Source organism: Pichia membranifaciens, assembly GCF_001661235.1.
Source record: "Pichia membranifaciens NRRL Y-2026 unplaced genomic scaffold PICMEscaffold_2, whole genome shotgun sequence".
Lineage (NCBI taxonomy): Eukaryota > Fungi > Ascomycota > Pichiomycetes > Pichiales > Pichiaceae > Pichia > Pichia membranifaciens.
Genome location: NW_017566983.1, coordinates 2357461 through 2382333, shown reverse-complemented (window position 1 = coordinate 2382333; position 24873 = coordinate 2357461). Strand labels below are relative to the sequence as shown.

Here is a 24873-nt window from a genome sequence, read left to right as displayed (position 1 = left end):
TGTATTGGATCATTTTTTCTTCATCAGTTGGCTCTGTTCTGTAAATGTCTCCGTTAGTGTTCATGTATTCTAGCGCTCTCTGCTGGGAAGACACAATCTTGGACTCTAATTTTCTGTCCAAAGGTGCTTCAAAGACAGAGCCTGCCAAAACTACGTGGTCTGTATATGGGTCAATGTTGAAAGCCAGATATTCTATCATGTCTCTTTCGGTTTCTGTGAATTCGGTTTCGCCACGTTTCTTAATGATCCATTTTTGTTTTGTGTTGAATTGGTAGATGATTTGACAAAGTAGGGTCGAGCCGTCCTCGTGAGGAAAGGCGTTGAAAGACAAGAGCTTTGGCGGGGAGTTGAACTTGACAAGTTCCCACTGGATCAAAGCCTTTGGCAACGCAGCCTGTCTCTTGCCTAGTTGGAAGTACACGAATTCGGACACATCGCTACGAACGCTTTCCACTTTACGTTCCGCAAATGCCTTGTTAACCTTGACAAACTCGGTGATGGCACTATTTTTCCATTTCACAAACTGCGGCTTGTAGCCTTTGCCCATCCCGCTTTTAAACTGGTACACTTGCACCCAGTTGAAGCAGAAAAGCTTCACTCTGCTCCACAGAGCACGGAGGGTCTTGAGTGGGGCCGAAAGCGGGAGATGGGAGTAGCTGACAGGGATGTATGGATCATGGGGAACACCAACCTTGTTGAGGGTCGGACGCTGTTGCTGTTGCTTCTTCCTGCTCTTGGCACCTATGCCAACGGCAGGGTCTTTCTTGGTGATAATGTCAGTCGTTGAAGCAAACCTGACAAACGTGCATTGCAGATTCCGTGCAGCTGGGGAACGTACCCCCAATGTGATGGATCTCGTGAGCATGGCGGTTATATGAAGATAGTTCGTCTGGCGCTTCTCCAAAGAACAGCCTTTAATGATCTGCAATGGAGAGGTGTTGTATAAAGGTCGACTTCTTTCTTTTTTCTCCACCAAGATGGAAATGTTGTCTGAGTCGTTTTTTTGGCTTCCTCGGTGGAGGCGCGACACGGCTTTCTGTCGTGGCCACTCAGTGTCGGTATTCAACGTCAGAGTCGGAATCTGAGTTGACGGCAGAGGCGTTGATGTTTCTGTTGTTGGTGGTAGAGGGTCCATGGCGGGAAACGCCGTGCTCCACACGACGTCTCTTGGAAGTCTGGTGGGGTGCAGCGTCGGCTTCGACGAGCGTGGCGTCGTTTGTGAGGCTGGATGTGTTGAAGATGGACGAAGCATCGCCCGGGACGTCATCTGAGAAATGACTGTTCGGATGGCTAAAGGGCGTGTCCAGCTGAACGTGCTCCATCATGGAGCGGTTGGCACTCCTGTTGCTGTCTGCGCCATCTTCGTAAGCGGCATCCTCCTGCTCGGATCCCCCTTCATCCTCAGCGACTCTGCCGCCAGCATCCTCTTCTCCTTCGTCGTCCGACAGCGTCACCTTCCGCAAGTCACGGAGCGTGTTCATTGTCTGTAGCAAGAACGGACGAATCTCGTTGATTTCCATTAAACTTAAACCGGTTAACTCCAAGTACTCGTCGTCGACCATTGCAAAACCTTGACGTGTCTTGAGCATGCGAATCTCCCGCAGATCCTGGATGAGGGACCGTAGCTCATGCGGAGAATCGATGAAGTCGTCTGAGCACACATCGAGAAGAATCTTAGAGGTCGGGATCCAATGCCAAGGCAGCTCGCTGACTCTCTCCTTTCTTTGCTGCTCCTCGATATACTTGGCTTTCAAGAAGGGTACGCTGAGCCAGTCAGGAATGACTATACTGCACTTGTTTTGCTTCTTCAAAAGGACAGCAAGCCACAAAGACACCTCTGTTCTTTGCAATGCCTTCATCTTGGGCATGCTCGGTCCGATAAGCTCAGTTCCGTTCATCGTGTACCTTGGTAAAATGTAAATTGGCTCTTGTTCAGCCAAAAAGGCAATTTCTTTCACCGTCAGACTGTGTGCCGCTAGCTGACTCTTCATTGTACTTTCCCGGTGATAGTCAAAAGAGAGAAATCTTTGTTTTCGTCTGCATGGGTTCAGCAAAACAAAACTGTGAGCAGGTTTGTGTCAAGGAAAGACGAGCTTATTTCGTGGATGCTTCTTCTCAAAAGCGTCACATGTATTTCGCGTTCCATATGTTGAACATTTTTCAAGAGTTTGCGAGGACTCTTCGTCAAACACAAGGGAACGGAAACATCAGTTTCAAAGCGAGGGGGACACGGGCGTCATGGACTTCGATCCACTTTCATTCTTTGAACCGGAGCCCAAAATTGCGATTCAAAATACAGACAACGAAAACGTTGGAAAATTGCACAATAATGATATAACTGAAGTCGGAGGGAACTCAAGTGAAACATCAGAAGAAACAGGTGCTCGCAAGAATGAAGATTGTGCTTCAGGAGAAAAAGATGGCACAGTACGACTGCAGGTACTTGATCTTCCGATAGTCAACACAAGTCTACCAGCTGGGGTTCTCTCCACGCTTTTAAAACTTTTCGAGCCTGATCAAACTAAGAATTTTGGTCCAGCCTCTCAAGCTACACATCCAACCTCGGCACAAATGACAATGCTTGAACTTGAAAAGTACCTTTCCTGCAAAAGAATTACTACATTGCAACTTGAAGAGTTGTCAAACTTCTTGAAGCGCAATATCCAATCGACTTTGACATTAACATATCTTCCTAAACAAGATCACACTGGAATAACGTCTTTCCTGACCAAGGTCATATCCTTTCCCTTTTTGAACTACACAGAAGAAGAAAGGGACAGTATATACAACTTAGCCTCGCATGTAATGACGGCTAACTCCTCACCTGCTCTCAAGGGTGATACGACCAGAGTCGTGGAAATTGAAGGGTTATCGAAAGACATCTTGCTCTATGAACCAGCATTGACTGAAGATAAGATAGGTAACATAACGTGGGGAGCATCTTTAGAACTAGCGAAACAGATTGTTAAAGACAAAACGTCTGTATGGCTTCCAAAACCTGCAGCAGCTATGATGACTCCGATTTTAGAACTTGGTGCGGGAACGGGGTTGGTAACTATTGTTTTAGGATTACTTGGTTACAGAGTAGTTTCTACAGACTTGCCTGAAATTGTGGATAACTTGACAAGAAATATCGAGCTAAACCAATTAGAATTTGTGAAATCGAGTCCAGCGGAAAAGATAGTAACTGATTCATTGGTACATGTAACGTCTCTCGATTGGAGAGCGCCTAATGAATTTCTGGATAGGACAATGTGCCTCAACGGTTATGAAACCGTTCTTTTGTCGGACCCAGTATATTCAACGTCTCATCCTTACTGGGTGAGAGATGCAGTTTCTGCAGTTTTGTCCCAATCCGAAAATGCTCATGTGGTATTCATGGTGGGACGACGTGACAGGTTTGAAGATGTCAGGGAGTGTTTATGGCAGCTTATTTCTGATCTAGGACTCAAGCTGATATTATCACGAATCGTAGACGGATATGATGATTATGGGGTGTTGCAGTATGATTATAAGGTATACGGAAGGAAAGACCAGTAGATTGCAGCAAAAACATCCCTTTGTTGGGATTCTAATTATGCTCGTAGGATATTAAGGAGACTATAAATCTATCATTAAATATTTTTGTCGGACTCTTCTTCGTGACTGTCGTAGTGTTCCTCATCGTACGACTCTTCACTCGCGTTTTCAGGGTTGAACCCCATGTGAATTCCCAAAAATCCTAGGTTGGTTTTCCCGTCAAGGCCATCTTCGTTATCACTACCATCCAAACCGCCCTCTTCTTCACCATCGGTGGAAAACACATTGTCACCAGTTTTAAAATTTTGTTCACTGTCTTCGCCTTTGGAAACAAATGGCCCTAGTTCTTCCTTGGAGTTATTTTCTTTACCCAACATATAGATACTGTCATCATCAGACACGCCCATTTCTTCCTCATTCTCAATTATATGAGAAACCAAGTCAGGTGGAGCATCTGCTGTGGCATCAATGTCAATCTTAGAACTCTCCATGCCCTTTTCAATTGTCCTTTCGATGTTTAGACGGTGCTTTATAAACAACAACTTAGGGTAAGTCACTTTTTCACCATTTTTGATTATTCGAGCTAACCTTTCTTCACTTGGATCTGACAGAATATACATATAGTCACTGAGGACAATTTTGGGAAATAACGTTATCGTACCGCTGAAATTTTGCAAGAACAAATTGGACCAATCACTTTCAAGGAGATTGGGGAAGAGTTGAAACTCCTTAACGAGTTTCAACCATTTGATAATTTCAAGTTTGATTAGGTTTTCTAAGTAACTCAATATGAAACCACCTCTGAATGTCTTACCCTTGGATCTTACTATCGGTTTACCTATATCACCCCTATTTTTAAAAATCCAAAGCATGACATGAGGGTTGACCTGCGAGACGATTGAGAACTTGGTATTGAAATACATATTTAATGTTGATAGTGGAACATCTGTTCTCAAAGACCCATCTTTCCACTTGCTTCCTAATGAAAAAGGTCGAATAATATTATCTTTGGTTTTTTCCATCAACATGACTGGATTCAAAATACCAGGAACTGCAGCCGAAGCTAACATTGCAGACCAGATACAACAGTTTGGTGAAGTGATGTAGTTACATAGAATGGTTGGCGAATGAATATCGTTTGGAACTGTGGAGATGTTCAAAATCTTGCCTGTTCTTTTGTAAGACTCTTCAAACGTTGTTGATCCTGTAGTCCACCATTGTGCCTTCTTTGCCCATTCAACAGAGTCAAATCTTGCACCTGTATCCCACCATCTTTTCACCCATTTCCACATCGGCTCATCCCCAAATGCATTGATTTTGCAAGACAACTTCGGAGAAATGAGATTCAACAGCTCGTCATTATGCCTCGTGGCGGCTAGTGCCGCTATCATTCCTCCTCCGGACGTCCCACTGAGAATCTTTGGCATCAAATCATTTTCTATCAAGGCCTTCAAAACACCAAAGTGATTGTAGCAAAATGAAGCGCCACCACTCAGAACTAGGCATGTCCTGCCAAAATTCTTGTTTATAATTCTAAAAAACATCCGTTTTTCTCGAATATTTATAGCGTCTGATTCTATAACTAAATTCAAACACTTCACCACTTCGGTATTGTACTTTTCAATCAACTTTTTAGTCCCATAATGGCAATGGGAGTACATCAAAGGGTTTTCAGTACCAGCAAAATTTGATTTGACGCACGTCTGTAGGACAACCATCAGATCCTCGTACTTTTTGGCGTGCCTTAGCTTTCTCAAATTCCCTATGGTTCTTCTCAAATTTCTCCAGTCGTAATATTTGTATCTGTCTTCGTTGCACCATTCATCCAGCTTTAGGTATTTATCTAGGTTTCTCGAGTTTTCTATGTATTCGGCATAATTTGCCGAACCTCTTAACTTTTCCACTAACTCAGTTCTAGTTTTATCTCTAGACATCACTAACTTCTCTGAAAATGCAATGGACAAGCGTACCAAAAAGTAGAGTATTGACAAGATTGTTGTCCAACATATGATGAATGTCAATAGTGGGTATCTGAGTATAGTGAATGTAAGAGACGTCTCGTCGATGTTATTCCCGGGGGAGTGAAAAGAGGCTCCAGGCGACGACTCGTGACCATCCGACAGAAAATCGCTCGTCGGTTCAATAGAGGGACTTTTGGGTGTTTTCAAAGAGACTCTTGGGGTCTTCGGCGTGTCGAAGTTGCTAGCGATAGAATTCCTTTTCCTCGTTTTGTTGTATACTGGAGTCCAATCAGACTGCGACGAAATAGTTTCCACCCCGGAGCTTCTTTGTTTCACATTATTCAGGGAAACCGCTGAGTCTGCTCTCGTCAACGTGTCTTCCATTGATAGTGACCTGTCGTCATAGCTGAGAGCATCCCGGAACACCTTTATGTGTGTATCGTCAATGTAGTCCGTGTCAAATCGGGCACGGGGTCCCAAAACGTGATCCTGGCTGGATGAATTGTCGTCACTGCCTCTAACTTTCATTGTGTCGTCCATTATTAGCTCGCGGATCGTATTGCTCTAGCTTGCTTGTGTCTTATAAGTTTCACTCCTGCTCTGCTGTCAAGCCCTAGGCAGCCCTTCGTCATTTAATGCTCCTCAGCCATTGCTCCATCATCCGTTTATCGCATTCATCTGTTGCATGATAGGGAGCGAGGAAGTTCTTCGCGCGAGAAGCGGGGCTCTGCTGGAACATGAATGTGAAGGCACTGAAAAGTACCCAAAGAAACACAGGAAGATGCAGCCGGTATCATAGATGGTAGCAGAACAGAGAGTATAAAGTAGAAAACAAGAGCTAATAATTATAGAAAATATGGGAGACATTACTATTGACGCAGAGGAGAAAGCAGGCACGTACCCGTTGCCAAACATAGAGTACTTAAACTTCAACAAGTCGTTGATTGAAGGAGTGCACAACGACCTCCCAAACCCATACTACAAGCAGCAGGCGTACATCGCCAATGAGCGTAGTGACTATGCACATCCTACAGAAAATATCATCCGTTCGATCATCCGGGAGTACGGACCGTTTAGTGAATTGACCGAGGAGAAGCTAGAGAATCTTATTGAGAAGGATGCTGCCGCAATGGATGTGGACGGCGGCAATGAAGATAGTAGTGGTAACGGTGTCGGTAGAAGTGAAGTTTTGGAAATTTCTCCTTCTGCCGGTATGGAGAAGGAGGTGGAGTTCTACAAAGCGAGAGATGAGATATTGACGTGTGTGCGAGAGGCATTGGGTTCTTCTACTCTCACCCTTGACTTTGTGTCTCTCCTCTTGTCCTCTGTTCGGCCAGCTGCGGGTTCGTCGTCAATGTCGCCTCATTTGAAAGAGAGCATCAAAATTGGATCTCTCTCTTGCGACCGTATTGTGCCCAACATCGCTGACCCAGATGAGAAGCGGAGACAACATAACATAGAGTCAATGACGCTTGGTCGCGGTTTGAAGCTCCAGAGCTTGCAGAAGTCTGCCAGTTTGATCAAGGATTCCGTTCAGCAATTGAAAAAGAATTTGGATGACGAAAACACGTATTGGAATGAGGTCTTGGACGTGTTGAAAGAAAACGAGTTGATCACCACAGTGTCTGCTCCTATCACGCTTCCTGGATCGGCGGGAGGGTTTTCTAAGCAGGGGAGTTCGCTGAAGCAACGAAGAGTTCTTTCTGTCAAATACGGTTATGGTGACTCTGGTAGTGATTATTTTGACAATGGTATAGCCATCCTGCAGAAGGGTGAGGGGGGGCATATTGTCTTTGAGAAGTTGAATAAAAACGAGAGGGAGAAAACTTGGGGTGGCCCGAAAATAGTTTCTGTGAAGATATTCAAGAAACCAACTTATGCTAATGAGTCTCCACAACTTATTGGTCAATCTGATTCTTATGGAACTTTACAGAGGGAAATCATACATGAAGACGAATCCTTTGTTTCAAAAGTGAAAAACTCTAGATTTTTTATTTTCGAGAATGAGCTTTTCTGGCATTTGATGAAAGAAGCAGCCGGCTTGATAACCGTTCAAGTTAATGTTGTTGATTCGTGTATCAAAGTAGATCTTGTTGGCTGCTACCTACAGTTGGAAGCATTGAGCATTGATTCGGAAGAGGCAAAAACTCCGACACCTCAGCTGCCTGCAAACAACCGTGCAGACCAGATCATCAAATTCTTCCGAATCCTCTTATGTGCAAATAACTACAAAAACATCCAGAAACTTCGTATCCCACCCGTGGCATTAAGCAAGGAAGTTTCTGCTCAAAAAAATAAACACGGCGTTCTGATACGTCCTGTCATAATGTACACTAAACATAACCATATGATCGTTCAGTTCAAGGAGTTATTAAGGTCACTTCTGTTGGAGCTTGGGACGGATGATGCAAGGGCTACGGAAATAATAGAGAGGGATTTGATTGTGAAAAAATACGTCAATGATCCTAACCTGTTACAACAATTCCAGGAGCTGAAACGATGCTACAATAATGACCCATTCCTCAGAGTGTACTCGAAAATGGCTCCGAGTAGCTTACTTATTTTGAAGAACGGTAATTTGAAAGTGTGGATCGAGCTTAGCTCAAGCTATGCGACGCTTCATATTTCGATGAATGTCAAGGTGACCAAACTCGATAGTAAGGAAACCCTCCTTGAGTCGACATTTAATGCGAAGGAAGACGTAGAACAATGCTTATCGTGGATCTTAAAACAACATAAGTAAATATCTGAGACATCTTATTTACGTTGCATGCTATGTAATCTATAAAATTAAGTAATCTGTACTACCACCACTCTGAAGGGACTGTCACTGCTTCGACTTTAACATCGTCGATTGTTTCTGTTGCAACGTCAACTAGATTATCGTGGATTTGGGCTTTACCAGTCGCTTCTTCATCTCTATGATTGGATTCATCCATCATTTCAACGACGGTACCTTCTTCGATGTTCACCTTTGCCAGGATACACTTCAGCGCCAAGTTCGAATCCTTGACTCTTTTATCAAAGAGAGGGCGCAATTTTTCAATCTGTTTTTCTAATGCTGGCTTCTCCTCTTCCAAACAAGAATCGCCATAAAAGACATACATGTTTTCACAAATGAACTCTACTCTACCATTTTTGACCAACGGAAACTTTCTCGACTCATTTTCAGTCTGATTCCAAATATTAAAAAAGGAGGCATCTATGGTTTCTACTGTAACACCAAAAAAGACATCCTTGATTATTATTCCGTTAAAATAGATATGCTCGGGACTATCGGAAGCATGTTTTTCCTTCTCTTCTTGTCTAGAAACTCTTTCAAGTGACTTTTTCTTTTCTAAAGCCTTATATTTCTGATAGATTTCGTGAGCCTCTTGCAATTTGATATCTGGAATTTTAGAGGACTTTACAAGTTTCACAAATACCGAACGATGGGGCTCTGGATCATGAGCTTCAGAAAAAAGACCCCAAGACTCAGCAAGCTCGTGAACAAATCTTCTTTGGACTTCTCTCATGGGACGGAAATGATGAGATTGTTTTATCTCTGAGTTGGATAAAGATCTAAAAGAAGATTCCATGGTGTGTGCTAACAATTGACTGAATATTTCCTCAATGCCTTTACACCAAGCGGCTTGCTTTGCATAGATGTTAAGGGTGAATGGAGTGTATATTGACTCAACTGTTCGCATACGCAACATGACTTCGGTATCTTTAGCTCTTGCAGGATTGAGACCCAATGCATCAAATAATAAGCGATTTCTTCGTTCCTTCTCGCACATTTCATCGCATGCTATATGAGGAGTGAAAGATTCATCATCGATTGAAGAGCCATTAACTTCAGCATTATGCGAACTTTTTGATTCTTTGATCATATTTGCAACTGTATAGCAGAGCAATGGCTGTTTTCTCCTTCCACAGTTGCACGTCACTGTAACATGTTCTTGGCAGGGCAAAGCTTCATTGCATAATTTTCCAAAATGGCAAGTTTGTTGGCATTTGTGGCCACATTTTCTAGTTTTCAAACATTTTTCCGTGCACTTCTTTTGGCAATCACCCGGCTTATGGCAAACTTTTTTACATTCATGTTCGCCACATGGTAGCTTTTTCCCACATAATCTGAAGCAACTGACTCTATCCTGATAGCACATCACATTAGTGACCAAATTTTGTTTCTCACACTGACATCTCTTTGTAACCAGCATGGTGCACTTTGGACAAGAAACATCATCTTCGTGACAATGATGAGGTTCTGGTCGATGGCCACAAGTTGTCTGCCTAGCACACTGGAACGGGCAGATCGGTAACGTTGTACCACATCTGACTGGAGCAGGGACCACCGTACGACCACAGTTGCAGACCAAATCATCAGATGAAGATTCAAGGCAAGGGCTACATGAGCCAGGATGACAAGTGGCTTTGCACCGATGTTTGCCGCAAGACAACAGCTGGTTACACTCTTTCTGGCAGGTGTGTACATCTTCAAACTCAACGGACTCGGCTATTGCACTAGTGATGATGTTTTTACGCAAATGCTTTTTGATTAGTTTAGAACGATCGAAGGCGACTTGTCTGAATTCACAACAGACTCTGGTACAATAGTGGCGTTTGCAGTTGAATTTGGCGTTACATTTGAAGGTGCAGGTTGGAGTGTAGCCTTGTGTTATTAAAGCGCAGGCGATGCTGAAACTAGTGAAGCCACAACGGCATTCTGCGTCCACTGTCCTATAGCATGGGGAACAGGGACCATCGTGACAATTCCAATAGCACTTGTGTCCACACGGAAGTCGTTTGCCACACACAGACTCACACGTGGGTATTGGGTCCAGACAAGATTTTCTCGGACTATCTAAAAGAGAATCAATCTTGGTCTTTCCACACGGACAGTAAATGAGATTGAGTGGGCTGTTGGGGCATTTGTGGCTATCTTTGTTCACTGGGTGGCAGTTCTGTTCACACTTGTGAACACCGCAATCGAAAAACTCGCCGCAGGGGTCATTGCACTCGAAGTTTCCGATCCAAGCCACCCCGTTTTCTTCCGACTTGATGGGCAACCGCTCGTGGCAGACTATCGTTTCGCTTGCCTTTCCGCAGTAACATCGAACCGAGATCTCCTCCTCGCACTCTCCACAGAGGCCCGAATGGCACTTCTGCTTGCACCTGTGTATTCCACACGGTAGAATGTCATTGCAAACCTCGTCACACGACCAGCCACGGTCGTACGGCGTTAAGACGCACGGAAGCTGTTTTGAATGCCTCCCACAACGGCACTTCAAAACGGGGCCCAGCGCAGTGCACCTCTCCATATGCGGACCCGGGTGGCACTGCAAGGAGCACTCGTGTATGCATGTCTTCAGTGGGCTCCCGCAGGTGTTACCACAGCTGTGTGGCTCCAAGACGTTCAGTGTCGGGTTGATAGACTTTCCACACCAGCACGTGTACAATTTCGGGATTTTGCTGTGACTTCGGTTGCACGACGGACACCTCCACGACTTATCGTCCTGCGTGGAAGAGCCTCTCAATGCCCAGTCCTTGATGCAGTCCAGATCGAACGCACGATGGCAGTGGTCGCATGACCACACTTTCGAAGAAGGTGTGATGTAGTCCGTGCACACCAGACAAGTGTAGGTTGAAGCCCCGATTTCCTTCAGTATCGACGTCCGCAGATCATCTGCACCTCGTTCCGCTCCTCCTTCATTTAGCGGCTCTAGCATAGTAGTTGTTCTTCGTCTCTACTTCACAGATTTGTATTCCCAGAGCCACAACGAAAGATACAAGGGGTCGTAGAAGAAGGGCATCACAACTAAAAGGAAGGTGAAAATTTCTGAAAATTCATGTTTGGGCCGATCGTCTCCAATACACCCGTGCACCGGATCACCTTTTCTCCCTGTTTTCCCCTCTTGGCCTCTCGCAGAGGGCCAGACAGGGTGTAGCAGTGGCATTTGAGATACTACAGTCACCAGCAGAGTGGGGAAAACGACGGTCCGGAGCACCAGGAGGAGGGAAGAGGCTCTACAGCTAAGTCACAAACCACAGCAATGGCTACTTTATCAGACCCATGGAAGAAGAGGTATGTGCAGGCCGCGTGGGCCGTGTTGCAAGGCCGGGAAGAAGCACAAGGAGCTGCACAGTCTTTGGACGGGGGTGCCAGCAGTCTTCAACGCCAATGTGATGTCAGATGTCGACGCTACCGGAAAGTGCATGAATACTAACATGTTTTGAACCTGTGTGCGGTATTTTCTGGTTTCTACCGGATCTTATCGTTATCACGCTTGTGTTTGAATCCCATTTCTTTTCTACAGAGACGCATGGAGATACCAAGGTGTCTTCTCGAAGTCGCAGAGATTTAAGGGCCTGTTCCCAGGGTTCTACATTGGCCTTGGTGCGTTTGTTGCATACTCCGTCTACGAAGATTATCTTGCGCCAAAGCCTCACCATTAGCTCGAGAGGCTCCCCACGATGTATCTATAGAATGCGAACTCATCTTCTGGCCCCAACTTATTTATTACTACTTTTATCGACAACACCGTCATTGTTAACTACTTTGTTTGTTTAATAAAATTTACTTAATAAAATTCTTATTATTCTCGTACAGAACGGACTTTTTCGATAACTATACAGAGGGTGATTAACGTCATACTGTTTTGTTTTGCTTTGCTTAGCTTAGCTTAGCTTAGCTTAGCTTTGGCTTCCTCCTCAGCTAATTTCTTTGCGGAGAACGGTCTCTCCTGCTGGTTCTTTTAGCTTCCTCCCAGCAGGTCCAATGCCAGACCCTTCCCTTCTGCTCCACCGCGTTCTTCCAAATCCAGTCTCCCGAATCCTCGTCGAAGGCACCCACAAGTTTCTCTCGACAAATGCCACAGACAACCTCGTTGGACGACGACTCTGGAATCGTCACTGTGTGATTTGGTGCATCGCTGAGATCGATCTTCTCGTCCCGGTCTCTGTAGTCTCTGCCGGCATCGTTTCTGTCAGTGGTGACGCTAACGGACGTGCTAGCCAAGGCCAGACGGGCGTCCTTCTTAGTCTCATCGGATTCCCTGTAGTCGTCGAATTCCACCCATGCAGATTCTGTCAAGTACCATGATCTATTGACAACACCGCCCAAGCCGCTACCGCCCATGGTCAACCTCTGCTCAACACGGTCATGCCACTCGTTGTGCTTTCTCATTAGTGAGTCCCCCTCGGGAGATGCTGCAAATCTCTTCGAGCACCTGGTACACTGATTGGGTTTGAAATCGTACAGTAGAGAGATTTCTTTTTGTGTTGGGTTGTGATTGCTGATCATCGACTGTGTCAAGGTGAAGTCCTCAATAATGGCTTCTTTGGTAGGTCGAATAAACTTGAAGTCGACCTGAGGTCCTGAAGGAGAAGAAGACTGGGTCTGTTGTGATGAAGTCTTCTTTAACATGTTCTGGAGAAATGAAATGTCCTTCAACCCCAACGGATTTGTCATGTTGTTGCTGTTGTTATTACCGTTGCTGCTGCCGTTGCTGCTGCTGTTGTTGTTGTTGATGTTGTTGATGGCTTGTGCGTTAGAACCCGATGCAGGTGGACTTTTCCCTATCACCGAGCTCATCATATTGAACAAAGCTTGTGCACTAGCGGCATTGTTTGGGGGAACTCCAGATGTCTGGTTGTTATCTTTACCGAAGTTTAGCAGGCTCTGTAGTTGTGATGCAGAAAAGTTACTTTTCTGCTGCTGCTGCTGTTGTTGTTGTTGCTGTTGCTGTTGTTGTTGTTGCAGCTGCTGCTGCCTTAATATATTCAACTTCAAGATTTCATCTTCTCTGATCGACTGTAATTGTTTTGCTACCTCGTCGAGCTGGGATTTCGGAATTGCCGAATTTGAGCTGAGAATGCTCTTCAACTGGTTCAACAACTTGTGTCTCTGCTGGCCCTTTTCATCGGATGGAACGGATTTCAGCCTCGAGCTGACCAATGCTAAAAGATCGTCAGTTTCTTTGATCAAATTTGGTTTCAAGTTGACAGCCATGTTCATACTCATCGGGGTGGAGTTCGGGGTGGAGGCGTTTGAGTTCGAATTCGAATTCGAATTCGAGTTAGAAGAGTTTAGGCTTGATACATAATTTATACCAGGATTCGAAGCTGCCGTGACCTTCATCAAAAACTGCTCGATTTTGTCCAACTGGTTCGAATCAAACAAGGGCAACCCGGTCAGGGCGGTCGGAAGCTTCCACGTCTTGAACAACTTGATCAACTTGCATCTCGTCTGATCGTCGACTAGTCCGTATGTTCTCGTGAATGTCTTGAAGATGTTGTTCGAGAAGAGGGAGGTGTAGGGGAGGCCGATGTTTTTCGATATCGAGTCCAGCAAGTACAGCGAGAACAACTTCTGCGACGGAATGGCCTTATCGATTCTCTTCTCAATTGCAGCGGTGATCTGCGGTGCAAACGTGCTGTTTTCCTGGGCTAGGTTGGTGTGTGACTCGATGATCGGTCTCGAGTTGAACGTGAGCGATTGCAACGAGTTGTAGTAGTCTTCCGCAAACTGGTCCGCCGTGACATCAGGCTGGCTGGTGGGGAATTCGCCTAGTGACATGGTTAGTCTCGCTAACGGCGTTGTGGGTGTGGTGGTTGTGATGGTGCAAGTACACGTGGACGAAAGCTGTTCCGCACAAGATAAGTCTATACCGTTATAAAGCGTCCTTGCGGCGATGTCTCCGGCCCGTGGCTAGCTGCAGCGGTCTCTTGAGCTGTCCTACCGGCTTCCACTCTGCGATGCTGTCCCAGAGAGCCCTTTCCGGAGCCACCTCCCCCTCCTCTCCTCTTCTTGCTCCTCTCTGTCTCCCTCATCCGTCTTTACCCCCGGTGTCTCCTCCACCTCCTCCCTCACGCTCAGCTTGCAAGTCGAGGGCGAAAACTTTTTCGGCAGCGGCGAGGATGGAGAGCTCCCGAGGACGAGTGGCCACAGACAGTCTGAAAACAGGAGAAGAAGAGATACTGTTCTGTGTGGCGTGGTTGACGGGTATGGAGGGGAGGGACTGCGACGAGGGCCAAGCCAAGTGTACACAAAGCCAAAAGCACTCCCACCGCAACCAGACCCACCTATGTTCGTGCAAAAACCATTCGCCACAGCGCTAAGAGCATCCGCCCGTTGTGCCGCCAGACAGACAAGAGCCGGCTACGCCGTGACCAGCTACAGAGGATTCGCCTCAACGAGATGCTTCCTCAATTCCGAGAAGGCTGCCGGCAAGGAGACGGCGGCAGAGGAGGCCAAGGAGGCCGTCGAAGAGGAGCTGTCGCCGATCGAAAAGGACCTGAAGGAGTTGAAGGGCAAGCTCGAGAAGAAGGAGAAGGAGCTTGTCGAGATGAAGGATCTGTACGTGAGATCGATTGCCGACTTCCGGAACTTGCAGGAGACGACTAAGCGGGAGATTCAGAAGGCCAAGGACTTTGCGCTCCAGAAGTTTGCCAAGGACCTGATCGAGTCGATCGACAACTTCGGCCATGCGCTCTCTGCCGTCAAGGAGGACTCTGTCAAGGCGAACGACGAGATCAAGCAGCTCTACGACGGTGTCAAGCTCACCAGAGACGTCTTCGAGAAGACCCTCACCAGACACGGCATGAAGAAGATCGACCCGATGGACGAGGAGTTCGACCCCAACAAGCACGAGGCCACCTTCCAGGCTCCGAACCAGGAAAAGGAGCCAGGCACCGTCTTCTTCGTGCAGCAGCCGGGCTACGAGTTGAACGGCAGAGTCTTGAGAGCCGCCAAGGTCGGCATTGTCAAGGCCAAGGATTGAGCAGCCTCTGCACCGTAATGACGTTTAATGACTCTGTTAGATAGAAAGATACCGCGTGTGTGTCACGTCTCCTGCACGTCGCCAGTATCCTAATTTTGTACATACATATCCTATCTTGTTCTTTCACACAGTTTGAATCCCCACCTCGTAAGCTATATACACGAAGCCGCTCCGCTCACACGATGAAGCGGTAGTGGTGCTTCTTGGGCTCTGCCACATGCAGCCGCAGCCTTCGTCCGCCCACGCTAGTTCCCTTCAGCTCCCGGACAGCCCTCTCGGCAGCCTCTGCCGACCCAAACCGCACGTACCCGTACCCCAGGCTCTCCTGGGTCACCGGCGAACGTGGCAGGCCGACCCGCAACGCCTGGTACGGCCGCAACACCTTCATCAGCTCGTCCTCCGAAGCATCATGCGGCAAGTTTCTCAGCATCACCACGTCGTACCTCGTTGCCTGCCCTCTCCGCTGCTCCGACCCGAGCGTCAGCTTGATAGGCATGTTGTTCAGCACGTAGCTCTGCATCTGCACCGCAGCCCGTCGGGCATTCCGCTCGTCGGCAAACACCATCCGCCCGTGGCCCTTCGTGTGTTCCCGATCCGCCGCCATCTGCAGATGCAGCTCCTCGATGGGCCCGTAGCGTTCAAATGCCTGGCTCAGCTGTTCCTTCGTCACGTCGTACGGCAGCTGCGACATGTACACCACCCGTGCCAGCGGTGGGCTCGTCTCGGGCCCTGTCTTTTGCAGTAGCCTCCGCCCACTGCTGAAAAGTCTCTGTGTAACTGTCCTCATCTCTGAGCCCTCCTTACCCTACCTCTATTCCCTACTCTTCTACTTCCCGTCTCCTCCTTCACTGCTCTTTCTTCTGCTTGTGATCTTACCTAAGCCGAGGGAGGCTCGCGGAAGCCTTTTCCGTCATCACCAACCTCTTGGGCTCTTCTTGACACTGCGGTGATCTCAGGCGGTTTTCCGCTATTGTGCCTCCTCCGCCCTGGCGTTGGCCTGGGCAAGCTCTGAGCCGTCCACCCTGCACTTCGGCACCGCATAAGACACAGCACATAGACAGTAGCATGGCAGGCCCGCCTCCACCTCCGCCTCCGCCTCCTCCGGGGATGCCTCCGCCACTGGGCGGCACTCCACCGGCGCCTCCTGCCATCACACCGGACAGAAACGCACTCTTGGGAGACATCAGAAAGGGTAAGGCGTTGAAGAAAGCGGTCACCAACGACAGGTCGGCTCCAAAAGTGGGTAACTCCTCAGGGTCTAGCAGCAACGCGGGGTCTAGCATGCCAATGGGCATGGGGATGCCTCCGTTCGGCAATGCTCCTGCGTTGCCGAAAAGCAGCAACGGGAATTCGTCGGGGGCACCAATGGCCCCCTCTTCTGCTCCCCAAGTCCCTCAATTGGGCGACATCTTTGCCGCAGGCGTGCCGAAGTTGAAACACGTCTCGTCCTCTGGTGGAAAGCCCGCCAACGCACCACCAAGCGCCCCTGCCCTGCCAGCCATGCCAGCCGGCAGGCCAAAGAGAAACTCCTCCAACTTCTCTGCAGCACCACCCTCAGCGCCTTCCACAAACAACCTCCGATCTGTCAGCAGGCCATCTGCGCCCTCTGCAGCGCCTCCGGTGCCGTCCGGAGCACCACCCATCCCAACGAGCCATCCGCCAAAGACAACCTCATCGGGTCCATCCGTGCCTACACAGAGACTGAATATACCTGCAAACCCACACAGGAGAACAGACTCAACGAGTTCTCTGGCGTCCGTTGTTTCGGGGAAGTCGAAGCCGAAAATGCCCTCTAAAAGACCAACCATCTCATCTCCAACCTCTTCATCTGCGGCGCCACGGGCGCCAGCCCCGTTCGGTGCTCCTGCGCTGCCAAATGCTCCACCTCCAATCCCAGGAGCTCCTCCTTCGCTTTCAAACATGTCTGCTCCTCCTGCGCCACCTCCGCCGTCTGCTCCACCACCTCCAAGCTTTGGGGCTCCGCAAGCGCCAGCGCTTCCTAAATCAGCTGCACCTCCGGCTCCTTCAGTACCTCCACCTCCACCGTCATTTTCATCACCATCGCCGGGTTCTCCTCCGCCACCACCACCCGCTCCTCCTCCGCCACCTTCATTTTCATCACCATCGTCAGGTCCTCCTCCTCCACCTGGCCCACCTCCTCCACCTTCCTTTGGAAGTGCTCCCACAGCAAAGAAGTCGTCCACACCTGCCCCTTCAGGCGGCGGATTACCTTTTTTGGCTGAAATCAACCAAAGGAGAAACGAGTCTTACGTTGTTGATGACAATGCGGTTGCCAAGAAGTCATCTGCTCCTACCAGTGCACCTATCGAGCAAGAAAGAATAATTGCATCTGCTCCTGCTGCTCCAAGTGCTCTTGCTCCAAATACTCCTACTCCAAGTGGGAATCCACTGCTGGATGAAATGATGCGGAGGACACACAAATCAACAATCAATTCTTCGTCTTCTAACAGATCCTCATCCGCTTCAACTCCTCCTTCGGCACCAGCACCTCCTCGACTACAAGCACCAAGCATCCCAAAAATGCCTCCTCCTGTTGCTGCACCGTCTATTCAGTCATTCAATGCTCCAAAGGCACCTGCTCTTCCCACATCAGCTGCACCTCCGGCTCCGCCAGGACCCCCACCTCCACCATCATTCCAATCAGCGTCATCATCTGGTCCACCTCCTCCACCTGGCCCACCTCCTCCACCTTCCTTTGGAAGTGCTCCCACAGCAAAGAAGTCGTCCACACCTGCTCCTTCAGGCGGTGGGTTACCTTTTTTGGCTGAAATCAACCAAAGGAGAAACGAATCTTACGTTGTGGACGATAATGCGGTTGCCAAGAAGTCATCTGCTCCTACCAGCGCACCTGCAGAACAGGATATGGCAGCGGCATCTGCTCCACCTGCACCTGCTGTGCCTAGTACCCCTGCTTTGAGTGGGAATCCGTTAATGGATGAAATTATGAGAAAAGCTCACAAATCGTCGCCGAGTTCTGCATCTCGAATCAGCACCCCGGCTCCTCCTTCTTTGCCTCCTACAACTCATCCAAATATACAAGAAAACATCCCACCTGCATTTGCCATGCCTGGAATGGGTATACCTCCAAAAGTATCACCTTCTCCTCCACCGGCTCCTCCTCCTGCTCCCTCGCTACCACCCTCTGCTCCTCCTTCCTTACCAACTATTTCCGCTCCACCAGTACCGCCAAATCCACCTTCTAATTTTCCATATAACGATAGAAACTCGACACAAAATGATACATCCGATAATTCTAGTATATTTTCGGAGTCTACAACCGCTACCTCATCGTTCAGAAAAAAGCCACCACCTCGTCCTCCATCCCAACCACCATCAGTACAAAACGATTATACTTCTCCCTCCAAGTCGCAACCCCAATTGTCGGTCGATACCAATTCATTAAACCTTACCTCTGCTCCAACTGTTTCACCTAAAACCTCACGATCGAATTACCTCAGTGCGGTTGAAGATAGCTCACTGTTCACAAACATCAGATCTAAATTTGGAGGAGGCGTTTTCAAGCATCACCATCAAAAGTCGCCAGGAGGGGCACAAAGTAGCGATCGAATTGTTCAAACTCAGGTTGCAGGTAACGAAATACGTAAAATTGATATTTCTGCTTACACAATCACAGGCTCGGCTGGAGGCACAGCAGCATCAGCTAATGGTAGCTCTGCATCAAATGGACATCTTAGAATGGAAAGTTCAAGGTTCAAATTTTTAGATCAAAATGAATTACCAAAACCACATACGTTTGAAGGACGGATTAAGTTGTATCCTAGCGGACGAGGGAGCAGTGTTCCCTTGAACTTGAGTGGATTTTAATGATATATATAACCGATTACATGTACAGTATTATTTTTATTGATAGTCTAATGACACAAGTATATAAATTTTTCACAGCAAAACGTGTTCTCATAACAGTCATTCATATTTACAGGTGCAACTCATTTTTCCACTAATCGCATCTCCCATCTTTCCAACCATCCTTCCATCTCTCCTTCCACAAGTTACAGTCAAATTTTGGCTTGCCTAGTTTGACATTTACCTCATTGTGGGCATTACATAACCACTTACCAAACTCGTCTCTATTGGTAACCTTTATTTTATCCTTCTTTATGTGCTCCCTAAAATCATCAGCACAATGAAAACATGGATATAAGTTCGAGAAAGAATTCATGAATTGGGAAAGGTTTTCCTGTTGGCTTTTTGTGGGTTTATCAGGATACGTGGCAGCAATAGAATGCAGTAGGGTCCATGTTGATCTTCCTAACTCCTCGACATCCGGAGGACAGTTCCTTGCGTTTGCAGCATCATTTGCCACAGCAGCAGCCGCAACTGCTATCCCAGAAGCTGCAGAGCTAGATCCTGATGAAGAGGAAGGACTGTTTTTGTTTGTAACCATCCGGAAATCAAGTAATGTATTGCAGGCACGGCATGGCTTGCCATTTTCGTCGTAGACTATCTTCCTGCCGCTTGCGCCAAAATTTGGCTTCGCTGGGTTTTTAACAGGATTATCTTCTTCAGACATTCTCTGAGTAGACCGGGTTTTAGCTCTAGTGACAGGCCAACAGGCTTGCCAAAGATTTTCTACTCATACTTGTTAAGGAAGATACACAAAGATGAAAACCTACAACTTTTTTTAGATTTGTCATCCACAAACATTTCTCGCGGAAAATGTTGTAAAGTGGTATACAACTCCGATGTTCGGCTGTTTCGAGAAACAATGGATAAGAGTACGACCAGGTGATGAAATGATAAAATACAGTCACTATTAATACTAACAAAGGTGGAGGGGGGGAAGGAACAAAAACGCATAAAACGGATATATGAGTTGCTTATATAGGATACACGTAATTCTCAGATGTCATGACAATATTGTCAATTTCCAGCAAATGAAGAGCGGCTTGACTCTCGGCAGGGCCAAATCTATCCTCCTGAGGCAGCTGTTCGTTGATTGAATTGATCAACTCTTGTATTCCGTACTGGTCTTTCTTATTATTCCGAAGCAATGCAGAAAGGGTTTTCTTGAACGTTTGGTAACGATTGTCAGATATTTCCCCATCGAAGTTTGCGTTTTCTTGAATAGTCACAGGCTTTAAGGTAGTTTCCTCAGAAATACTCAAATCATCTTGTTGAGCATCATTCATTGGTTCTTCGGTAGTTTCAGTTGTGAGCTCTGTTGATGCAACTGTCCTTGTTCTGCCGGCAGACGGAGAAGTGTCTAAGTGTTCGAGCCCTTTTCTCATTGATTCCACCTGCTCCTCTGTATCCTCATGAATCCTCACATCTTGTGATCTAGTATGCACCCTACGACGACTTGGAGTGATGGTGTATCTTGCATCCTCTTCTCCCTCTTCATCCTCTTCTTCGTCTGACGAAAGTCCTGTTTCATCTGTTTTTCTCTTTTTACGTGGTGACCTGTCTGATGCAGTTTTCTTCTTAACTTCTTTGAATAGTGAAAAGCGCAGAAGCTCTTCTGCAACCCTTACATCTTTGACAGAAATGGTCGCACTGAGTTTAATTTTCGCATGAGCAGTTGCTAAACGGATAAGAGTTTCTAGAGTTCTAGCCGTTATGGGTGTTGTCCTTGAATTCTTTGTATTCTCATCGTTTCTCAAAGATGCGTATATATCAACAATCAAGTTTTTTGCATTTTCGGTCAACATTGGCTGTTTCGTTTTGGCGTACTGTACGTATTTCTTCAAGAAAGGCATTGATAAAACTAAAGGCCTGATTACTCCATTACGATCAGTTATCGTGATACCGGCATGTAAGTTAGGATCATACTTGAGAAAAACTTTGGATGTTTTATCACCATTTGACTCTTCGACATCGAAATCACCAACTGCCAATCTGATGCTAGATTTCTCCTTTATTGGCTCACCCTCAGAATAGCCCGCTGGGACGTACCTATGCATGTTCATCACATGCTCACTGATTTTTCTGTCTCGTTCGTCATTGATGTCATCGGTGACAATGAATAACAAATCGAATCTGGATAGTAAAGAATCAGGTAATGCGATATTCTGCTGGGGTGTCTTAAATGTATCATACTGGCCATAGACCGGATTAGCGGCTGCAATAACCGCACATCTTGCATTCAACGAGGTATGGATACCAGCTTTCGAGATCGTTATAGTTTGTTGTTCCATCACTTCGTGAATAGCAACTCTGTCAACATCGTTCATCTTATCAAATTCATCGATACAAACGATACCTTGATCTGCCAAAACCATAGCACCCGCTTCAAGCTTTCTCTCACCAGTCTCCTTATCTGTGGTAACAGCAGCTGTCAAACCCACACCGGAAGAACCTCTACCTGTTGTGGTGATGGCCAAAGGAGCAGTATTCAAAACGAAACGTAGCATTTGAGACTTGGCTGTAGAAGGGTCACCAACCATGAGAATATTTATATCACCCCTCAACCTTGCACCGTTATCCAAAGTTTTGGAAGTCCCTCCCAAAAGCATCAAGAGGACTGCTTGTTTGATGTAAGTATGACCATAGATGGAAGGAGCTAGAGATTCAGCCAAAAGCTTGAATACTTGCTTTTTTCTGGAAAGTCTTACAATATTGTCTATATCCTTTGCAGTCAAGTTTTCAGTGACTCTCGTTGACGTCGATAACGCGTGGAGCTGATAAACTGAGTTTGCTAGTATAACCACCTTGAAGGCACCGTTGTCGTTCAAGCCACCACCCAAAGATCTGAAAACACCGATGACTTGGATTCTGTCACCAGGTTTCGCACAATCGGCCAAGTCGTCATCCAAAATCACATCCAACGATCTTGGTAGTTGACCAGGTGGTGCCAATTCAGGCAATTCTTGGATAGTTACCACTTGATGATCTCTGTATTTGCAATAGCCGTATTCAGTTTCGAGTTTGTTACCTTCAGCATCTTCGGTCGGATATGTGACAACGGTATTGATTGGGTCAAAACTTGTTGTCTGATCTCTATATTCTCTCGAAAAGAAAAACTTCTTGGCTTCGTTGTAATGAACTGACTTGACGATCTTTGGACGCACTAAAGAAGCTTTGGTGATGATACCTTCAATCGACACCATCTTGGAAAGGTAGGACGAGTTTATTGTTCTTGGTGACAAACTGTATGCACCAAAAGAACCCACAAACGAGAGATAGAACTCGTCATCTTCGGCAAGTGTGATTCCAGGTGTTTCGACGGGACTGTAAATTGCATGAACCATTTCATTCAAGGCCTTCAATGCAGCTGGAAGAAAATCTGCCGGGGTATCTAGGAGACCAGCTGCAAAATTGTTATCAAAGTTTCTCAATTCATCAATGTTTACAGATAATCTTTTTTCTCCCTTCTTAAGCATACGTTGAATCTCCCGTTCGTATATTGGAATTTCGTTGACTCTAATACTGAGGAAGTTCTGGAATGTCCTGACACGGTCCTCGAAGGCCATGTCAGTAGACGCGGACGCAGCAGTAGCTTCCATGACAGTGTGTAGTGTGGTTTATGTTCCTGTTTCTTGCTGACTGCAAAGCCAAGATCAAGGTGAATAACAAGACGCTATAAGGCTCAACGTTGGCTTTTTTTGTATCCATTTGCTCATGCAAATAATATACCTGTTTCAGGAAGCGGCATCAGGAAGACGAGAAGGAGGAGGAAAAAACCGAAAGGACGAGGTTTTCCGCAAAGGTCACCAAAAAGGGAAATCTAATTGATTTTTTGGCATTTCACGACGTGTTTGTCTGTCGCGGTGTGACTTAAAGGTTGTTGCGACGCATCAGAGATTTTGGTTGTACAAGTTGGGAGGTGTTTTCCAGTCATAAAGATGAGCATTTGAACTGATATGCAGCAGTTGGAGAAGCAGACGTTATTGAAAGGTAGTGAAATATTGTACAATAAGTGAAAATGGTATATCCGGAAGTTTTGAATGAAGGGGGAGGCCAAAATGGAAAGGATGTGCAAGGAAAAGAAGGAAATGAAAATACAAATAAGGCGGACACAACCTCGTTTGCTAATATTATGGCGGCAGTGAACCGAATGAGAAGTGAGGCGGCTGGGAACGCTAGTGTGGGCTCAGGTGCTGTACTGAATGATAAAAGAGTTGGAGCAAGCGCAGAGGAAACGAGCAAGAGACAAAAACTCCCCGAAAGAGTGAAACCGCCTTCATCACTGCCCCCCCACACAGCCAATCGTGAAAGTAATAGGTCAGGCGATGCGTTGCCTCCACGTGTAAGTAGACCTTCGTTACCTGTTGGAAGTCCAGCAGGTCGAGGTAACGATGCTAACGACCACACTGCCCCAATTACTATGCCCACTCGGGTACCTCCGGCGGGCATGGCAGAAAGGTACCAGAGGCCACCCCCAATGGGCACTAGAGCTGCAGATATGCATACCTTCAACCAGATTCAAGTCTCCCGGTCGCAGGCGGGAAATCCTTTATTAGAGCACTTGACATTTTACCAGACAAACAGCAAGATCAAGGACGTCGACTACGTGATCAACTCCAAGTGCGTTGCGCTGTTTCTCTCTCTTCGGTATCACAAGTTGCACCCTGAGTATATCTACAACAAACTCAAGAAGGTATCGTACAACCACGAGGACACTTTGCGGGTGTTGCTCGTGTACGTCGACATCGACGACTTTCAGGACACGGTGCGGGAACTAAACAAGCTCTGCCTCTTCAACAAATTGACGCTCATTCTCGCCTGGACAAACGAGCAGTGCGCCAACTACCTTCAGAACCTCAAATACGTGGAGAAGGAGGCGAGCAAGCGTATCATCCAGGGGAGCCGGACTAAGGATGAGGACGTGCTTGCAAATGACGGCAAGTATCTCGAGCGGGTCGTCAACACTGTCTCCAGCGTGAAAAGCGTCAGCCAGAGTGATGCCAAATCTCTCCTCGTCGCCTTCGGCAGCATGCGGGGAATTGTTGAGGCCGACACCGACCAGCTATCGGGCATCCAAGGTTTAGGCCAACTTAAGGTGGACCGGCTCCTGCGGGCTTTCAACGGTTCCTTCACTGAGAGATGGAATTAGCAGCACAACAACCAACCACCAAGTATGCGCATGTACAATGTACTAAGTGCATTGTCTCCAACTGGTTACTATCAGGTACTCCATCGGACGCCCATATTTGGGCGTCCGTCTGCACCAGGGCACCCAGGCTTCGCCATGTGGATTTCCCCAATGTGGTTGGTCTCGTTACTGCTTCCCGCCTTTTCGATGGTGAAGCCATGGCATGTGGCTTGCCTGAAACGGGAAAACATAAATACCCTTTAGCGCGCTCGTCCGCGGGCTTGTTTTGGTTTGGCGTGTTGCGGGTGTTTGTTTACCTTATTTGTCGATATATCGACCTCCGGCTGGGATTGTTGTTGTTGTTTGTTGACAGCGGGCGGTGAATCGGTGGGTCGGTTCTGCTCCATTTTTTTGGTCTGCAGTTTCAGTGTATCTTTCTGCATCTCCATCACTTACGTCCTGCTCGGCCTTGGCTTTGACCTTGTCTTGATCTTGGACCTACTCGGTGGCTGACTGAACGATTTACAGACTCTGTAGCGCCAAGTTTTCCGTCCACATTCCGCAAGACACCAAACGAAAACTAAAAGCACTACTTCGTTGCACGCTTCGTCGGTGT

General features: G+C 47.0%; 14 protein-coding genes across 14 annotated transcripts; 6 read left to right on the top strand and 8 right to left on the bottom strand.

The window, feature by feature from the left end:
* Nucleotides 1-25: 25 nt before the first annotated feature.
* PICMEDRAFT_26621 (hypothetical protein) lies at nucleotides 26-796 on the bottom strand (the record flags this gene model as incomplete). Its single annotated transcript, XM_019162454.1, has 1 exon — nucleotides 26-796. A coding segment is annotated over one exon (771 nt), but the record flags the coding sequence as incomplete, so codon positions are not given.
* A 646-nt stretch (nucleotides 797-1442) lies between these two features.
* Nucleotides 1443-1955, bottom strand: PICMEDRAFT_23033 (hypothetical protein; the record flags this gene model as incomplete). Its single annotated transcript, XM_019162291.1, has 1 exon — nucleotides 1443-1955. A coding segment is annotated over one exon (513 nt), but the record flags the coding sequence as incomplete, so codon positions are not given.
* Nucleotides 1956-2238: 283 nt separating this feature from the next.
* Nucleotides 2239-3540, top strand: PICMEDRAFT_72141 (hypothetical protein; the record flags this gene model as incomplete). The annotated part of the gene is made up of 1 exon (XM_019164110.1): nucleotides 2239-3540. The coding sequence occupies one exon, from the start codon at nucleotides 2239-2241 to the stop codon at nucleotides 3538-3540; it is 1302 nt and encodes a 433-aa protein (XP_019019273.1).
* Nucleotides 3541-3995: 455 nt separating this feature from the next.
* On the bottom strand, nucleotides 3996-5573 carry PICMEDRAFT_27113 (hypothetical protein; the record flags this gene model as incomplete). Its single annotated transcript, XM_019162480.1, has 1 exon — nucleotides 3996-5573. A coding segment is annotated over one exon (1578 nt), but the record flags the coding sequence as incomplete, so codon positions are not given.
* A 537-nt stretch (nucleotides 5574-6110) lies between these two features.
* Nucleotides 6111-8253, top strand: PICMEDRAFT_124057 (hypothetical protein). The gene has a single exon (XM_019159923.1). It carries the CDS (start codon nucleotides 6337-6339, stop codon nucleotides 8221-8223), a length of 1887 nt encoding a protein of 628 aa, XP_019019271.1. The 5' UTR covers nucleotides 6111-6336; the 3' UTR covers nucleotides 8224-8253.
* PICMEDRAFT_15974 (hypothetical protein) lies at nucleotides 8183-11224 on the bottom strand. The gene has a single exon (XM_019161041.1). The coding sequence runs from the start codon at nucleotides 11189-11191 to the stop codon at nucleotides 8285-8287; it is 2907 nt and encodes a 968-aa protein (XP_019019270.1). The 5' UTR covers nucleotides 11192-11224; the 3' UTR covers nucleotides 8183-8284.
* Nucleotides 11225-11495: 271 nt separating this feature from the next.
* PICMEDRAFT_15973 (hypothetical protein) lies at nucleotides 11496-12020 on the top strand. Its single transcript, XM_019161040.1, has 2 exons — nucleotides 11496-11547; nucleotides 11780-12020. The coding sequence occupies exons 1-2, from the start codon at nucleotides 11516-11518 to the stop codon at nucleotides 11916-11918; spliced, it is 171 nt and encodes a 56-aa protein (XP_019019269.1). The 5' UTR covers nucleotides 11496-11515; the 3' UTR covers nucleotides 11919-12020.
* A 172-nt stretch (nucleotides 12021-12192) lies between these two features.
* PICMEDRAFT_26145 (hypothetical protein) lies at nucleotides 12193-14007 on the bottom strand (the record flags this gene model as incomplete). Its single annotated transcript, XM_019162435.1, has 1 exon — nucleotides 12193-14007. A coding segment is annotated over one exon (1815 nt), but the record flags the coding sequence as incomplete, so codon positions are not given.
* A 223-nt stretch (nucleotides 14008-14230) lies between these two features.
* PICMEDRAFT_123971 (hypothetical protein) lies at nucleotides 14231-15332 on the top strand. The gene is made up of 2 exons (XM_019159921.1): nucleotides 14231-14722; nucleotides 14801-15332. Exons 1-2 carry the CDS (start codon nucleotides 14549-14551, stop codon nucleotides 15242-15244), a joined length of 618 nt encoding a protein of 205 aa, XP_019019267.1. The 5' UTR covers nucleotides 14231-14548; the 3' UTR covers nucleotides 15245-15332.
* Nucleotides 15333-15419: 87 nt separating this feature from the next.
* Nucleotides 15420-15935, bottom strand: PICMEDRAFT_72136 (hypothetical protein; the record flags this gene model as incomplete). The annotated part of the gene is made up of 1 exon (XM_019164109.1): nucleotides 15420-15935. The coding sequence occupies one exon, from the start codon at nucleotides 15933-15935 to the stop codon at nucleotides 15420-15422; it is 516 nt and encodes a 171-aa protein (XP_019019266.1).
* Nucleotides 15936-16351: 416 nt separating this feature from the next.
* Nucleotides 16352-19090, top strand: PICMEDRAFT_72135 (hypothetical protein; the record flags this gene model as incomplete). The annotated part of the gene is made up of 2 exons (XM_019164108.1): nucleotides 16352-16689; nucleotides 16897-19090. 2 exons carry the CDS (start codon nucleotides 16352-16354, stop codon nucleotides 19088-19090), a joined length of 2532 nt encoding a protein of 843 aa, XP_019019265.1.
* Nucleotides 19091-19223: 133 nt separating this feature from the next.
* PICMEDRAFT_51367 (hypothetical protein) lies at nucleotides 19224-19804 on the bottom strand (the record flags this gene model as incomplete). The annotated part of the gene is made up of 2 exons (XM_019163153.1): nucleotides 19652-19804; nucleotides 19224-19603 (listed from the first exon to the last, which is right to left on the bottom strand). Exons 1-2 carry the CDS (start codon nucleotides 19794-19796, stop codon nucleotides 19224-19226), a joined length of 525 nt encoding a protein of 174 aa, XP_019019264.1. The 5' UTR covers nucleotides 19797-19804.
* Nucleotides 19805-19910: 106 nt separating this feature from the next.
* PICMEDRAFT_15970 (hypothetical protein) lies at nucleotides 19911-22961 on the bottom strand. The gene has a single exon (XM_019161039.1). It carries the CDS (start codon nucleotides 22726-22728, stop codon nucleotides 20104-20106), a length of 2625 nt encoding a protein of 874 aa, XP_019019263.1. The 5' UTR covers nucleotides 22729-22961; the 3' UTR covers nucleotides 19911-20103.
* A 678-nt stretch (nucleotides 22962-23639) lies between these two features.
* Nucleotides 23640-24260, top strand: PICMEDRAFT_24548 (hypothetical protein; the record flags this gene model as incomplete). The annotated part of the gene is made up of 1 exon (XM_019162356.1): nucleotides 23640-24260. A coding segment is annotated over one exon (621 nt), but the record flags the coding sequence as incomplete, so codon positions are not given.
* Nucleotides 24261-24873: the final 613 nt, after the last annotated feature.